The 18290-nt window shown below is 41.7% G+C and overlaps 1 protein-coding gene across 1 annotated transcript in view; it reads right to left on the reverse strand.

Moving 5' to 3' along the window:
* The window catches only part of cp (ceruloplasmin), a 53613-nt gene extending 35728 nt beyond the window's left edge, over positions 1-17885 (reverse strand). The window contains exons 1-4 of the mRNA XM_078564250.1: positions 17653-17885; positions 8352-8596; positions 5225-5437; positions 2549-2728 (exon numbers count right to left, since the gene is read on the reverse strand). Of these exons, the coding sequence (XP_078420376.1) occupies positions 2549-2728; positions 5225-5437; positions 8352-8596; positions 17653-17810 (796 nt within the window). The 5' untranslated portion in view covers positions 17811-17885. The remainder of the gene's footprint in view (positions 1-2548; positions 2729-5224; positions 5438-8351; positions 8597-17652) is intronic.
* Between the last annotated feature and the right edge of the window lie 405 nt (positions 17886-18290).

An 18290-nucleotide genomic window follows, 5' to 3' on the forward strand; every position in this document is an offset into this window, starting at 1 on the left:
CTTAATGTCTTGGTGTAATCTGTCACGGCCCTTATAGTAATTATAGTTCTGATAAATGTAAGACTGTAACTTTCAGAATAATCCTGTGTTGTAAGATCACATGATCTGAATAAACCAATGAGTTAGCAGCACAGGAACCTCTAGGAGAGAGTTCTTCTTAATTATAGAGTTAGATGCACATATGTCGCTGCGGTTTCCACCAAGAAAAGTTGCCTGGAAAATCAGCTCTATAACAGCCGTTCATATTCTTGAATGTTTCAATGAGATTATCTTTCATTTTTCTAAACTCCAGAGAATACAGATCCAATTTACACAGCCTCTCATCATAGGACAACCCTCTCATCCCAGAGACCAATCTAATGAACCTTCGCTGTACTGCCTCCAGTGCAAGTATGTCCTTCCTCAAATACGGAGACCAAATTGCACACTGTTCCAGGTGTGGCCTCACCAAAGCTCCATAAAATTGCAGCGAGGCCTCTTTATTCTTGTACTCCATTCCCCTTGCAATAAAGGCCAACATGCCATTCGCTTTCCTAATTGCTGGCTGTACCTGTATGCTAACTTTCTGTGTTCCTTGTATGAGTACACCCAAGCGCCTCTGAAAATCAATATTTCTAAGTTTCATGCCTTTTTAAAAATATTCTGTTTTTCTATTCTTCTGACCAAATTGAATAACCTCACACTTCCCCACATTATACGCCATCTGCCACCTTATCACTTACTCACTTAGCCTGTCTATATCTCCTTGCAGCCTCTTCCTGTCCTCCTCATAGCTTGCATCCCAATTAGCTTTGTATCATCAGCAAACATAGATACATTACTCTCTGTCTCTTCATCTAAGTCATAAATATAGATTTTAAATAGCTGAGGCCCCAGCACTGATCCTTGCGGGACTCCACTAGTCACAGCCTGCCAACTTGAAAATGTTTTGTTTATCCCTACTTTCTGCTTCCTGTCCATTAGCCAATTAATAACACCCCAAACCCATGAGCCCTTATGCATTAACTTCTTGTGTGGCACCTTATCGAATGGAAGACCAACTGTACTAATCTACTAATTCCCCTTTATCTCTCCAACTAGTTACATCCAAACAAAAATTTAATAAATTTGTTAAACAGGGTTTCCTTTTCGTAAAACCATGTTGACTTGTTCTAATTATTCTATGCTTTTCTAAATGCATTTTTAATGCATTCCAAAATAATAGATTCCAGCACTTTCCTGATGACTGATGTCAGGCTAACTGGTCTGCAGTCCACTGTTTTCTCTCTCCCTCCTTTCTTGAACAGCGGTATTATGTTTGCAGAGAAAGCACCCTCCAGGCAATTTTAATCTCTCAGTTCTAAAACATTTCCGATATCTATTGGAATAAAAACAAAAATGCTGGAAATATTTATCAGATCGGGCAGCGTCTGTGGAGAGAAACAGAGTTAATGTTTCAGGTTGAGATGCTACCCGACCTGCTGAGTATCTCCAACATTTTTTGGTTTTTATTTCAGATTTTCAGCATCCGTGGTATCTTGCTTTTGTATCCGATATCTACTGATATCCTTATATAATGTCGACCAACTAGTTTCAGAGAACCTTCTAGAAACAAGAATAATTTATCCTGCAAACAGAGAAATTAAGTTACATCTGTTATTTTCTATGTTACATGGACGACTGCAAAAATAACTTGGAATAATGTGAGGCTTACTATAGAATGTTACTCTTGTCTGCTCACTGTTTTGTAAAATACAATAGCCTTTTGTTTCATAAATCAACGTGTCTCACTACATTACTCATTAGACTTAATTTTGGAAGACTGAAGATGTACTCAAGATGATATGTGGAATCACAGTATCCAGTTCATACAATAACTTATTGTGTCAGCCGTGGCTCACGTTGGTACCACTCTCACCTCAGGATCACAATATTGTGGGTTCAAATCCAACTCCAGGGGCAGAATTTTACAGGCCCCCATCAATGGGCTTTTTGCAAGGGGGAGGGGGGCATGAAATTCCCTGGGTGTCCTACCAGCCACTTGAGTGTCGCTTCCCGCCCATCCTCAAATTTGGGGCCGGGGGAGGAAGTCAGCCTGCCCGGTCCTTGAGTGGGAGAGGTGGGGATGTGTTTTCATCACTGGCACCCTTTCCAGATCAGGCACCCCCACCCACCCATTGCCCAGGTGCTCCCTCTCTGCCTAGCTGGCCTTGCCATCATGACCTCTATGCACCTCTGCACTCTGTTCCCTGGACCCCTTCTGTTCCTTCTGTGAGACCCTGGACTTATATGGTCCTGTTGGCTCCTGCACTTAAACCGCCGGGACAGCGTTGGAGTCCCAGCAGTGGCCACTACTCCCAGTGATGCTGCTGGGACTACAGAGCTGCTGGCTAATCAGGAAGGTGGAGAAAGCACATAATAAGAATACATCTGTGTATGGTGGGGTAGAGAGCCTTTGGAGCTTGGCAAAGGCAAGGAAGATACAAGACTGTGCAAAAGAGAACATGAATTATAGGGTTCTGTGGAAATTAAGCAATTATAATCAAGCAGATTATAAGTGGTATCTTACAGTGCATTTTGTTACTTTCCATAAAATCTTCATCTTCTTGATCCACTTTACTTGGGTTAGTGCAATAAGTTCTAATATTCTCATCCAGATACCAGCTGAAGTTTTCATCCACCACTGAGAACATTAGGGCAAACTCTTCATTTGGCATTTTGCCCTGTTTTTTCTTGCCAGTTAGAACACCTATAAATCAAACAGGGAAGTGGAAATAATTAAGCAATTCAGCAATGTTTTTATGAGTCTTCATTGAGCTAAGCAGATGTTTGGTGGGTAAAATGGGAAAAGTCAAAGGGCAACTTAAAAATACTCAAAGCTTAAGGAAGTAAGAACTAGCATCTATTAATCGCATTCTATTTTACAGCCAATGAATTAATTTTGAAGTCATTGTTGTATAGATAAACACAGTCGGCCAATTTGTGCCCAAGAAAGTCCCATAAACAGCAAATGCCTGAATGATCAGATAATGTGCTTATGGTGATGCTAAATGAGGAATAGGACACCAGGCAAATGTCCTTCTCTTCGGGTAGTGCCATGGAGTATATTAACTCCACCTAAGCAGAAGGACTGGGCCTCACTTTGTTGGTCTCAACTGAAAGTTAGCACCTCTAGCAATGCTATACTCCCTTTGTACTGCACTGAACAGTCCACCTAGAATCTGTACTCAAGTCTACAATGGAACTTCAATACTCAACCTTCTGCTTCTGATCTGACAGTGCTTGAGGATAGACATCAGTGCTAGAATAGGCTTGTTCAATTTGCACAGCTCAAGTACTTTCTATAATGTTTAGTTGGAACACCATCTATTAGGCTCAGTGGACCGAATGGCCTCCTTCTGTGCTGTAATGGCTCTAGGGCTTGGACATACAATTAAATCAGAGGCACAAAACATATTATAGCCTTTTACCCTTTTAATTGATAGTGTACAGCCACCCTCCCTTTCCGAATGCTGTTTCAACACTTTACATTGCTGCTGCAATATCAGAATGTGCATTACAAAAGAACATTGTGACACCAACATAACATACCGCTCAATGGACAGAAATAAAAACAGAAAATGCTGGAAATATTCAGCAAGTCAGACAGCATCCGGTGGAGAGAAACAGAGTTAACGTTTAAGGTTGAGGTGACCTTTCATCAGAAAGTTTCATCGACAGTTAATTGCAATGTTAACTGCTTCTCCTCAAAGATGCTGCCTGACCTGCTGAGTGTTTCCAGCATATTTTTGTTACAATTTCAGATTTCCAGCAGCCGCAGTAGTTTGCTTTTGTACTCGAGGGACAAGCCCTGGATAGGTCCCTGATTTCCTTAAGTCCCTGATTTCAGCTTCATCGTTGGTATTTTGCTGCCTGTGGTGGTGAAGACCTGTCTCCGTAACTCACACCAACCACCCTCCTCTGCTGTCTAGCATCTTAGGCCTCATTCTCAATCACAGGTTTCCAGTCAAAGTGGTCAACGTGTTGCATTGGATGGAGATATGTTTGAGTGCATTGTGGAGCCAGGAGACATTTAACTCACTTTGGCTAATACCTTGAGTATGCAGAATGCCTGATGGATATATCTAAATCGGGGGCTCACGAATATATAGATCATGCTCAGGGAGGTTGTCATCTTAACTATTTGATGGGTATGACCTGGCCTTTGTGGAAGAGTTAGTTTGTTTTTAGCTTGGTTCAGTGATGGCAATGTCACTTCTGAGTCAAAGGTTTCAGTATTTGAGTCCACTCCAAGGTGTGAGTGCAGGCTTTCATTTAAGCACAACAATGAGAGAATGCTCTGAACAGACTGGCTGTCAGATTTGCTTATTCAGTGACAGTGAGCACTCTTCAAAAGTAATTAATCACTAATAAAGCATTTTGGGATCTTATATAAACGCTCATTTTTAATTTAGTCCTGTGAGCCTTTGAATCTGATCCCGAGAACTTCTCTTTGCATCAAATTGGAGAACCTGCCTACAAACCTTCAGGAAGCTACAGGCTTCCCCCAGGTTGAGGGTATTAGAGATTATTTAAGTGCTCCTGAATCCTTTGCAAGCTGATAAGAAGGCTTTAACTTCCTCGCTGTATCACTGAAGTTGGGTTTTTCCATGGTAGACCTTAAGGTACCAGTCAACATTCCCCCAGATTAGAAAGAAAGATTGATTTTGACTCATACTCACTTGAAACATTAACTCTGCCTCTCCACAGATGTTGCCAGACCTACTGAGTTTTTCCAGCGTCTTTTTTTGGTTTCCAGCATCTACAGTATTTTGCTTGTATTCCCCCAGATTAGCATTGCTCGGTCCTGGATGCTGAGCATCCATTTTATTTTGGCGCTAATGTTATTTAAGGCGTTATGTAGAATTACGTACAATGCACAGCAGAGAAACAGGTCATTTGACCTAACCAGTCCATGCCAGAGTTTATGCTCCACGTGAGCCAAGCTTTGTCCTGTTTGATGGCAGAACTCCAGTGATATCTCTGTTAGGTTTCTGGCACTGCTGACCTGAAGACAAGCAATTCCAGTAAAGATCCCACCTGTACCAGGAGGCAGTGGAGTAAACCAGTTTTTACATGCTTAGCTTTCTCACAGGCTTCATTTTTACGTTTCTCCGTTACAATATCAAGCTATGAGCTGCACCAGTGCAACATGGTTATCTCCAGCAGAAGCTCTGCACCTGGGAACAGATCAGTCAATCATTACCTTTTTTGCAAATGATCAAAGGACCAATAAGACCGGTTGAAACATCTCTGGGTGCATCGATGTGCGAGTGATAAATCCTTGTCAAACAGTTGATGTCACTGTCACCTGGGATTTGATCTTCTGTTAGGTCCCATGTGTAAGTGTATTGTGTTCCTGGATTTACACTGTCATCCCTTTTCTCCAGGAGTGTGGAGTTGTCAGGATAAAATGCACCTAGAAACGCAAAGGGCAGGATTAATTTCATGTTATGCTGCAATAATATCCCTTTTATACTTGCAAGTTTGCACCAATATGAAAGAGATATTTATTTGTATTGAGAAAATTAAAGTGAAAGCCAACAATAAAGGACACTACAAAGATTGAAAACAGTAGGCCAAAGGAGGGAACAAAATCATAAAGTTGTGAGATGATACTTTTTATTACCATTAAAGGTAAGTTCAACTTTGTGGTGAACTTTCAGTTTTACCCTTTTTTGAGCTTGGGTGAACTAGCAAGAGATGTACGGAATCTAGGAGAACTGGGAAAGGACATATAGCAGGAAGGAGCACTGTGAGGACTGTGGTGTTTGGAAGCACTGGGAAAGAGCAAGGATGGATGCTATAATGACAATGGGGGGATAGATGGAGGAAAGGTCCGAGGGTATGGGAACTACTTTTCAAGTGCAGCCACTGTTATACCCAGTAAGTGCAGCAGCTAATCTGTGCAAAGCAAGCTCCCACGAACAGCAATGAGATAAATGACCACTTAAGCTGTTTTAATGATGTTGGGTGAGGAAAACTGTTGGGAGGCCACCAAGGAGATCTCTGCTTCTCTTCAAAATAGTGCCATGGGATCTTTTACGTCCACCTCATTGTGCAGAGGCTTGTTTGATGTCCACCTCTGAAAAGGGGGCACTGCTGACAAAAGTGGAGGTGAGCCAGTGTTGAGGAGAAGGTGGCTTACTCCATATGGGGCAGCTGGGAACGATAAGAAATGGAAGAGGGAGCAGGAGTATTGGTGCACAAGTCCAGACAGGTCCGGTGAAGAGATCAGGGAGAATGATGAATGATAATGCAACATGATCATAGTCATGAATCTTGTTTTTGGCTTTGGTTAGGGCTGTTTGGTGCTGTGAGAAAGGCATGAAGCTGACTGGAGGGATTGAAACTGGACAATGACTATAAATCTGAGATGGATCTCGTGTGGCTTTGTGGAAATGTAAATGATGTTATACATGTGCAAGTTGTATTTGTGATGGATTGTACCAAGGGATGGTGGCAGCTTGTGGGTTAATATTCTCTATTTTTCACGCAGATGTGAAGATGGATGTTATTATTTTTAAATATTTTTGGGAATATGGTGGTATTCTGTAAAGAAGGCAGTGAGTGTGTGTGTGTGTGTGTGTGTGTGGAGAGATGAGAGGTAAAGGCGCTAGATGCATGTATTTGTAATGAGAGGCTACGAAGTTGAATGTACGCGTAAATAGGTTGGGTTTTAAAATTTGCACCAGGTGATAGGTAACTTCTCAGCTGTTACATTTCAAAGGGAGTTTAGAAGTGACAAGGGACTTTTACAACTTACAAAGCTTTCATAAGTAAACAAGGGAAGTTTATTAAATTTTACTTTACCCAAAAGTGGAGGCAATAGGAAAACATGAAAGATTTTTATATTTTGGGAAAATTGATTTCAAAGAGGTGCTTAGGAAAATGGGGGAGAATATTGAGCTCAGCGGGCGGGCGGGCACGGCTGAACTTAAAATAACGCGCGATGACATTGTGCAAGCGCCCCTACATCATCGCGTAGTCCCGCGATGTTTCGTTCAGCGGCCACACGCCGGAGTCGGCTGCGTGCCCGCCAACAATTAAAAGGTCTATTAAGGCCATTAAAAAACTCATTAAATTCAAGTTTACGCTGCCCGTCCAACCTCACGGCTGTCGGGCAGGCGAAAACGCCAAGCGGCCTTTGCACCTTTTAGGAAACCTCATCTCGCCCATGGATGAGGTTTCCTAAAGCAAATAAAAATAAGATAAAAATGTTACACTTGAATTAAAAGCATGTCCCTACTCATGTGACAGAGTCACACAAGTGGACATGTTTTGTGACATTTTTCTTTTCTTCATTAGTTTTTTTTAAACAGCACTTCATCTCCCTGAGGCAGCTCCGTGCCTCAGGGAGATTGAAGCGCTCTTTCGAGCGCATGCGCGAAGTTCGGGCTAGGGCCCACTCGCTCTCCTCCTCCCCCGTCTGCACAGGCAGCGCTGAGCTGACCCGCCCACGTAAAATCGCGGTGGGGTGCTGATCGCGGGCGGCGGTTGACTTCCCAACCTCCCCCCACCCCCCCCCGCCCTCACCGAGCACCCCCACCAAGGGCAAAATTCTGCCCATGGAGTCTTAAGATCAAAAGGGAAAAGGATATTTAAGGAAAAATGTTTAGTTGAGTTGCGTTGGCTGTGTGGGGGAGATGTCCTGAGACCTGTGCTGAGAAAGGTTGTGAATTTGAAGCAGCCATCCGGTTTCAAGCCAGAAAAGTCTTTGTTTTCAGAAAGCAGTCTCTTTCGGAGCCTTTCTTTCAGGGATTTCCACAAAAGAGAGGAAGAGAGTGAGATGTGGTATTCTTTACTAAAGTGACAACAGTTTTTGCCTTGGGTAATATTACTGGAAGTTTATGGTTAAAATCTATAAGGGAGCTATTGCCAAATAGTTTACTTGTGTGTTCTGACCAAGTGGTTTTTCTGGGGAAAGTTTCATAAGACTGTTTAACTGTGTAATTTTAATCTTGTGTACTTAAGGGTTTTTTCTTCTTGTTAACAAATCCTCTAATTTTAAAATCCTAAAAGTGTTACTGGGATTTTGTGCTTCTGGGATCAGTAGTTTTCCCCTCATTTACAAAAAACAAAAAAAAAGGTTATGATCAGTTTCCCTCTGGGATTTGGCCTGCTCAGTGATTAACATCAGCTCCAGCCACAACACAGAGTAATCACAACTGCAGTTATTCTTTCAAAGCAATACCAAGGAAAGGCACAGTAATTCTCTAGAGTGGAGTTGATAAATCTTGTGTAACTCATTGTGGCCAGTTATAGCCTATCTCTCACTAGGCAGATAAGAGCAAAGGGAGAAAATAATAAACATCAGCCAAGAGAAAGGTTACCTTCATTTCCCTTTGTGTAGGTGAAACCATGTGGATGAAGTGAATAGGGTCGAGAAGCAAAATTCTTCAGGTGAACGATGACGGTATCACCTTGTTCAGCCTTTATAATTGGTCCTAGAAATCCCAACCATTTAGGTTTTTCAACCTCCCGGGTATAATTGCCATCAGTATACTCCACGTACACAGCTTTCTTATAGATACTTCCTATCCTGGTCGGACCCCGTTTCAGGAATTCAGATGCATGTCTGCATATTGTAAAATACAACTAACATCAATGGACACAAAGGAAGAAAGGACTTGTAGTATATAGTGCCCCTGTCCCAAAGCATTTCATCGTTAATTAAATTCTTTCGACGTAGAGACACTGAAGCCAAAATCCCACAAAGAGCAACGTGATAAGTAACTGGATAATCTGATTTTTGATGGTGTTGGTTGAGCAATTACTGTTTGCCTCGAGACTGGGAGAAAGTCACCTGCTATTTTTCAAAAAGCTTTTACGTTTTTATTTGGTCTAACTAATTGTGTAATTACGATTCCATCTAAAAGACAATGGACATTAAATTCATTTGCAAAGTTCCACTTCCATTGGTGCTACTAAGGCCTACCTGAGATCTTCTTATGTACGAAACAACAATGGCCACACAATGTTACTGTAGAGGAGTGGTTGTTATGGCACAGCGGATGGTAAATGCTGAGCTGCTCAAATCCAGAGGGAAACTTGAAACAACTGCCACAACTGTTTTGCAATTTGCATTTTTATTTTGAGATGCATGCCTTTAATTCAGTAGTAATATGTCCATCGCGTCTTAGAGGTTTTGTACAAAACTAAATTAAATATTTATTAATAAAATAAAAATTTTAAGCACATACATAGGTATACAAATTACTACTATGATAACTCCTAGCTCCCCTAATTAATCTGATTCCCAGTTACACTCCCGTTAAGGCAACAGTAAAAACAAAATAGATTTTAACAGAATCAGGCAAAGCACATGATACCCTGGATAGGGATATTCACAGTGAATTCTCTTAGCTTCGGTTCCTATAGGCAACAGCTTGGTACATAGAGGCTGGAGGCATTTCATACTTGTTAGATCTTAGAATTCCTTCCTCTTACCCACAGCTTTCTCTTCTTTATACATATTTCCCCTTTGAATGCAAATTTCATTGTTTCAATCTGTCTTTGGACTTTATCTTTCTAATAATAAAAATCATTCACAGTACCAATTTTATCTGTAAGCTTTGGGAAAAATAAACACACTGTTTGGCTTCTTCTGGCTAAGTGTAACATTTCACACTCTCTTTTGAAATTAAAACTACTCTGGTTTATCTAAAAATGCAAATTTTCCTTTAAACCTCACATTCTAAAACTTCAGCCATGTTTACCTATTTAGCATTTCAAACCTAGCTTCTCTTCTGATACATCAAAACCTTCAGACCAGCTGTCTTTAATTCAATTAAGTCCCCCCACACACACACAGACCCACACACAGACTATCCAGACCCCACTATTCCTACGTTACAATAAATCCCAATAATATTATGAAAATTATTATATTTTCATGACGTGGAGCATGCAAATATGTGCCAAGACATTGGGAGCACGTTACCGTGATGCCATTGATGTGAACGGGCTGATGCAAAGACATGTAAGGATATGTTTAAGCTTATTGCAAAGGGGCCATTGGAAATAAGCTGACAATTCTTGGAGCATGTTACAACTTTTGGAAAAATGTTGTGGCTTGCAAAGCAATCTTTTCTAAAGAACTGCTGACAGTTGTGTTTTTTAAACAACCTTTGATGCAAACAACAATTCATAACTTAGGGATGGTTGCACAACCACCTGTGAGATGCTTGAACATCGAAGGAGACAAAAGGCAAGTACACCCAGATGTTAAACAACTACATGCAGGAGGAAAATGTGAGGAAACCGAATGCGGGTGATATTTTGGACTATATTCAGTTTGATGTGGAATGGTCAGAGACTGATCACGTGCCCCAGAAACCAATCAAGCGGCACAGAAGGATTAACACAAGGACAGTTGCTATGCAGCAAAAAGATCAAAGGAGGCTAAGAACCTTTATCAGCAGAGCGCAGTCAGAGATAGACTATCATGGAGAGATGTCCTGCTGAAAGCATTCTACCTAGACTCACTACCTATGGGGTATGTGTCTCAAATTGCTTTTTAATTCCTTAAGTTTTAAGCTTTTTGATAATAGAGTTTTTGTGTTTGCAATAACATTGTGTCAGTTGTAATTCTAATCTCTCGGACATTACAGGCAGATACCAGAATTGATCAAGAAGGGCCCTGTTCTGGGGCTATTTAAAGGATCGCTCAACAAGTTTCAGGAAAAGTGTGTCTGAACAAATTTTGCCAAGATTGTATGGAAGCACTGTGATTAATTGCTGGAGACATTTGGAGATCTTTATTGCAAACAGGGAGGGTGGAAAGGCCAGTGTCTTACCCAGGTATGGAGGCAGTTGTTGTGATACCACATGGTCTGCAACATAACATGGAAATGAAGATGAGGAAGCCAGCGGGGGGACCACATGCAACAAGACACAGTAAATGGAACCATTTTGTGAGAATGTGCTTCAGGTAAGAAGAACTTGCTACTTCAACATGGACTGACTATTTCCCCAAAGTACATCCATGTCACACTCCCCTTCACAAAGTCCCCCTGGCCATCATCAACCAATAAAGACCATCCTGCCCCTAGTGGAAAAATATGGGCTCCTTCCTGGCCTCCACCTCTCTGTGTACAGGATGTTGTCAGTAAAGCAGGCAGCCCTTTCTCTCACCTGGTGTGCCAACCTCCTTGTCCCTCAGTTCAAAAGTAAGATTATCCAACAGCCGCAGTACATTGCTGCAATTTCCTTTTTATAGGGATTGCCCTTTTAAAACAGGAAGGCCGCTTGGAGCATGTGATTCCTTCACAATGTTACTGACCTCCCCGCACTGTGCAGAGGAGAGGATGCTAGTATTTGCAATGGAGACCAGGTCACACTGCAATCATGGAAACATGGTGGGTACACAATTTTACGTGCGGCCCATCTTGTTTTTAACAGGCACGGGCGGTGTGCAAATCGTGACTCACACGCCCAAATATCAGGACAAACAATTTCTAGCCCAGCGCATCTGACCATGCAGCATTTCCCTTAATATTTGCCAAAAGCTCAGTAAATTGCTTCTTTTCAAGTGTATATCCAATTTCCTTATGACAGTTACAATTAAATCTTCTTCCACCACTCTTGTAGGTAGCCAATTGTCATGAAAGTATAATAATTCTCATAATATTATTATGATTTATTGTAAAAGTAGGTCAATAGTGGGGTTTGGATAGTTTGTGTGTGCGTGTGTATGTGTGTGTTGGGGGGTGGTGGTGGGGGATTTAATTGATATGGAGACAGCTGGTCTGGAGGCTTTGACTCATCAAAGAAGCTATGTTTGAAATGCTAAATACATAAACATGGCTGAAGTCTTAGAATGTGAGGTGAGGTGAATTTGCAGTTTTAGATAAATCAGGGTAGTTTGAATTTCAAAGAGATGGTAGGATGTTTATACCTAGCCAGAGAAACTAGACCAAGCAATGTTTTTTTTTCACAAAGGTTACTGACAATATGAGTAGATTTATATTATGAGAAAGGTAAAGTTCCAAAGGCACATGGGAACAATGTAATTTACATTAAAAGGGAGTAACATGTACAAAGGAGGATGAGGCTATGTGTCATGGAAGGCATTGTAACATGTACGAGAAGTGTGAGAAGCCTCCAGTATTTGTGCGTTAAGCCTGCTGTCTACAGAAACCGAAGCTGGGAAAAGCCATTTTGAATCCTACTGTCCAGGGTATCCTGGGAACTTGCTGACATCTGTTTAAATTTTTTTTTTTATTGTTGACTTAACAGGGGTGTAACTGGAAGCCAGATTAATTGGAGGTTTTAGGAGTTATTATAGTAGGAATTTGTAGACTTATGTAGGTGCTTGAAATTTTTTCTTTTATTAATAAATGTTTAATTTAGTTTTCTAAAAATCTCTGAAGTCTTGGTAGACTTATTACTTCCGAATTCAGAGCACGCATCTTGAAATAAAATACAACTTGCAAAGCCGTTGTGACCGCGTGATTAAGTTTCCCTCGTGGATTTGATCCACCTGGCACACATCATCTGCCGCGTCATAACAGAATTCCGGATAATAACTTGCTGCATAAAAATGTTTCTCCTCATTTCCACTCATTTTTTTCCTCAATTATCTTCAACCTGCGCCCTTTGGTTACTGACCCTCCTACCAGTGGAAACAGTTTCTCCCTATCTACTACTCTATCCCCAGGTCTGGATGGACTCCACCCTAAGGCCTTGGAAGAAGTGGCTAGTGAAATAGTTGATGCACTGGTTTTAATTTTCCAAATTCCCTAGATTTGGGCAAGGTTCCATTAGATTGGAAAATAGGAAATGTAACTCCTTTATTCAAAAAGGAAGGGAGACAGAAAACAGAAAAATATAGGCCAGTTAGCTTAACAACTGTCTTAGGGAAAATGTTAGAAGCTATTATTAAAGATGTTACATCAGGGCACTTAGAAAAATTTAAAGTAATCAGGCAGAGTCAACATGGTTTTGTAAAAGAGAAATCATGTTTAGCCAATTTAATGGAGTTCTTTGAAGGAGTCACATGTGCTGTGGATAAAGGGGATGCAGATGTTCAATTTCCAGAAGGCATTTGATCAAAGGTTATTGCAGAAAATAAAAGCTCACGGTGTAGGGGGTAACATATTGGCGTGGATAGAAGATTGGCTAGCCAACAGGAAACAGAGAGTTGACATAAATGAGTCTTTTTCTGGTTGGCAGGATGTGATGAGTGGTGTGCCACAGTGATCAGTGCTGAGGCCTCAACCTTTTACAGTTTATATAAATTACTTGGATGAAGGGACCGAAGGAAAAGTTGCTAAATTTTCTGACGACACAAAGATAGGTAGGAAAATAAATTGTGAAGAGGATGTAAGGAGGCTACAAAGTGACATAGATAGGTTAAGTGAGTGGACAAGGATCTGGCAAATGGATTATAATGTGGGCAAATCTGAAATCGTTCATTTTGGCAGGAAGAATAAAAAAGCTTATTATCTAAATGGTGAGAGATTGCAGAGCTCTGAGATTCAGAGGGATCTGGGTGTCCTAGTGCATGAATCACAAAAGGTTAGTGTGCAGGTATAGCATGTGATTAGGAAAACTAATAGAATGTTATCATTTATTGTGAGGGGAATTGAATACAAAAGTAGGGAGGTTATGCTTCAGTTGTATAGGGCATTGGTGAGATCACATCTAAGTATTGTGTACAGTACTATTCTCCTTATTTAAAGAAAGAAAGATGTAAATGCGTTAGAAAAAGTTCAGAGAAGGTTTACAAGACTAATACCAGGAATCGGCTGGTTGTCTTATGAGGAAAGGCTACACAGGTTAAGCTTGTATCCACTGGAATTTAGAAGAGTAAGAGGTAATTTAATTGAAACCTTTAAGATCCTGAGGGGTCTTGACAGGATGAATGTGGAGAGGATGTTTCCCCTTGTGGGAGAATCTAGAACTGGGGGTCACTTTTTAAAAATAAGGTGTCGCTCATTTAAGACAGAGATGAGGAGAATTTTTTTCTCTCAGAGGGTAGTGAGTCTTTGGAACTCTCTTCCTCAAAAGGTGGTGGAAGCAGAGTCTTTGAATATTTTTAAGGCAGAGCTAGATAGATTCTTGATTAACAGCCGGGTGAAAGGTTATCGGGGGTAGGCAGGAATGTGGGGTTGAGGTTACAATCAGATCAGCCATGGTCTTATTGAATGGCGGAGCAGGCTCGAGGGGCCGAGTGGCCTACACCCCTGCTCCTAATCCGTATGTTCACATCCTCTATCAAAGCCCTCATAATTTTGAACACCTCTATTTAATTTCAACTTAACCTTCCATGCTCTCAGGAGAACAATTCCAGCTTCTCTAGTCTCTCCACATAACTAAATTCTCTCTTTTCCTGTATCATTCTGGTAAATCTCCTCTGCACCCTCTCCATGTCCTTGACATTCTTCCTAAAGTTTGGTGCCCAGAAATGGATCCAATGCTCCAGCTGACGTCTAACCAGTGATTCAGAAAGATTTACTTTTTGTTTTGTACCCAATGCCTCTCTTTATGCAGCGGAAGATTCCATGTTCTATTTTTTTTAACATCTGTGTCAACTTGTCCTGCTGCATTCAAATATATGATCTCGAGGTCACTCTGTTCCTGCACTCCCTTTAAAACTGTGCCATTTAATTTATATTGCCAATCCTCATTTTTCCTGCCAAAATGTTTCAGTTCAGGCTTCTAACTGGATGAAAGAAAAAGCCAATGCGTTCTGGAGAGCCTCCCCAGAGGACTTTCCTTAAGGCACAGGCAGTAAAGACAAAAATCTATCTCAACGAAGCATGATGGTGCCATTTTAAAACGTCTTTCAGGATCACGGGATTCAATCATAGGCCGGAATTTTCCAGCCCCCTCACTCCGGTGGGATCTTCTGGCCTCACTGATGTCAGTGGGGATCTCAATGGCCCCCCGGCCCTGCCACAGTGGAACACGCAGGGGGGACTGGAAGGTTCCGGCCATGGCTTATCTGTTGTCATCCTATATGATATTACGTAGTATTTGGTAGTATTAACAAGGTAGGGCAGAATTTTACAGCAGCCCCGTCGCAGTGGGGGTGGGGCTGTAAAATGCAGTGGGCTGTCCAAACGTCCGTTGACTTCGGCGGGACCATAAAAGGCCGTTGGCGTAAAATTCCTCTCATAGAAACAGAACATTTGGCACAACGGGTCCATACTGGTGCTTATGTGCCAATCGCCCTTCTTCTTCTAACCCCATTAACAGATTCTGCTAGTCCTTCCTCCAGCATGTGTTTATCCAGCTTCCTCCCTGGGTAAAGAAATTTCTTCCAAATTCCCTTTTGGATTGCTTAGTGGCTATCTTATATTAATGACCTCTAGTTCTGATCTCACCTGCAAGTGGAAAAAAATCTCTATTTTTACCTTGCCAAACAATTTCATCATCTTAGAGACCCCAGCACTGACCCTTGTGGAATGTCGCTTCCCATCCTTTGCCAGGCTGAAATAATGGAGCTAAATATTGCACAAGAGAATTATGTTGCTTGCTGGCGAGAGGCTTATTCAGCAATTTGAGGGTTAATGATACACAATTTTTAAAAAATTATTTCGTGGGATGTGGGCATCGCTGGCTAGGTCAGCCTTCTTGACCCAGAAAAAACTCATTCATAACAACGTGGAACCTACCAGAATGGATATGCATTAGAGGAACAATGCCTGTTTATCAAAATCTAAAAAACTCCGGCTGAGATCCAATAACTCTTTGAAAACTGGAGATGAAGCATAAAGCACTTTCCATGCAGTATGGTTCATTGTCACACTGCACCTGTTGCATTTAACCATTGGGACTCCAGGAAGCCAATCTCACACAACCTGTTGACATTATCCCCGCAGGTACGTTTTAACAACATGCCAGTTTGCTCCTGGCTTTGATCGTTACACTGGCACTAACTCTCAGCACCAAGACCATTAGGCTAGCGTCAGTGGCCCCTCCGCCACTGAAGCCCTTTTCTGTTACCAGAACAAACTGTCCTGCACACCAAATTAAACATTTCAAAATGAGCAAACAGTGGGAAGCAAACACTATCAATTAATATTTCAACAGGGAAGGAAAACCTGAGAAGAGGAGCTGAGCTACTCTGATTGCTTTGATGATAAGGGAGGCGGCACATGGAACACACAGAGACTGACTCTTTTTACTCTTGGCCTTTCAAGAGTAATAACTTTCTCTGTCGGAGAAGATAAGAAATAGGGACTTAAGCAGGCCATTTGGCCCTTTGTGCCTGCTCTGCCATCCAGTGAGATAATGGATTACCTTCCACCTGAATTCCATTATCCCACCTAATCCCTTGATTCTCTTAAGGTTCAAAAATCCATCAATTTCAGTCTTGAATATACTTAGGCCAGGAATTTTCCTATGGCGGGCGGGCTGAGCGGGAGCGTAATACTCGGCCTGTTGCGCTCAGCATTACCTGTGCGAGCGGGGTGGGGGGAGGAGGGGGGAGAGTCGGGGCCAGCGCTCTTTCGCGCATGTGGACAAAAGAGCACAGCAATCTCCGAGGCACAGATCTGCCTCAAGGAGTTTCAATCGATCTTTAAAAAAATAAACGAAAGGTTTAAAAATGTATTTAAACATATCTCCTCACGCGACTGTGTCACATAAGTGGGGACATGTTTTTTATATTTGTGGAAATTAATTTATTTATTCAATAAAAGCTTCAGGAAACCTCATCCCGCCCATGGATGAGTTTTCCTGAAAAACGCGAAGGCCGCTTGGGCTTTTGCCTGCCCGCCAACCTTAAGGTTGGACGGAAACGTTCTCAAGCAGCTCAATTGCTTTCTTAATGGTCTTAATAGGCCGTTAATATTTCGGCGGGCACGCAGCCAACTCCAGTGCGTGCCCGCCGAACGAAATATCGCGATGGCGCGCACCAGAGTCGGCTGCGTGCCCGCGTGTCAATTTACCCATCGCCGTGTTGGGCCCGTCCCCACCCACCAACTGGAAAATTCTGCCCTTAGTGACTGAACAGCCACTGCTCTCTGGGAGTTGAGAATTCCAAATGATTCCAATTCCTCTGAGTGAAGGAATTTCTCCTTACCTCACTCTGAAATGGTTGACCCTTTATCCTGAGACAATGACCCCTAGTTCTAGACTCTCCAGCCAGGGGAAACAGTCTCTCAGACTTAAAAATACCTGGAAAAACTCAAGCAGATCTGACAGCATCTGTGGAGAGGAGCACAGTTAACGTTTCGAGCACGTATGACTTAGTTCTGTTGAAGAGTCATACGGACTCGAAACGTTAACTGTGTTCCTCTCCGCAGATGCTGTCAGACCTGCTTGAGTTTTTCCAGGTATTTTAATTTTTGTTTTGGATTTTCAGCATCTGCAGTTTTTTTGCTTTTAGTCTCTCAGACTTATCGGCCTCTAAGAATTTTATCTTTCAATAAGATCACCTCTCATTCTGCTAAACACCTGAATTCAAATAAACTAGATACAGGTACATAAAATCAGAGTGTACTCTAAGACAAAAATTACAGGCTTGTTTATCCAGTCTATCAGCCAAAACTAAATTATTAGCCTGTCTTTCTCCTTCAAATACTGACCAGCCTCCAGTAGTTACACCACCCTCAGCTTTTCTAATTCACATTTCAAGCAATTGCAGGTTTTCTTTCTGTCTTAACGTTCATAGATACTCACTCATCCTTTTCGATCGTTGTGCCAGCAATTATATTCCTGCCACTAGGAGCATAATTCCAACTGATTTCCCTAATACCGAAATAATGCTCCCGGTTTAGGGCCCTTGAAACGGCACTGAAATGTAACAAGAAGAAGCAAATAGCTGGCACTGTCTTCATCTTATCATAGAATTCTTCAGCTGAGTGGGAGAGAGGGAAAGAAGAAGAATCCTTAAATGATTTGGAAATCCCACATTTATAAGTCAGGGGAGGAACCACCAGCGGTGGTTGATTTACCTGACCAATGAGAAAAGGGAGAATTGCAAAATAATGCTGGTGTTGTAATTTAGATAAACAGGCATTGTTCCTCCAACGCATGTCCATTCTGGCAAGTTCCACAGGTTCAGTAATGATTCTTTTTTTCTAGGTCAACAGCAGGTCACAGGTGTTGTTTCTGACTGCTACACAGGCCGCTCGTTGGCAAACAAAATAAATCTCTTGTGCAATATTCAACTCAATTATTTTATCTTTGTAGGATCACAAAGAACAGGGACCGTTCTATGTTAAATTTTAATTTTCAATTTCACTTTATTGTCCACACGGAAATTCATTTCGGGTACATTGCTCACACATTAAAAAACTACATATAAATGAATAACA

This window comes from Cetorhinus maximus, chromosome 19 (assembly GCF_964194155.1).
Source record: "Cetorhinus maximus chromosome 19, sCetMax3.hap1.1, whole genome shotgun sequence".
Lineage (NCBI taxonomy): Eukaryota > Metazoa > Chordata > Chondrichthyes > Lamniformes > Cetorhinidae > Cetorhinus > Cetorhinus maximus.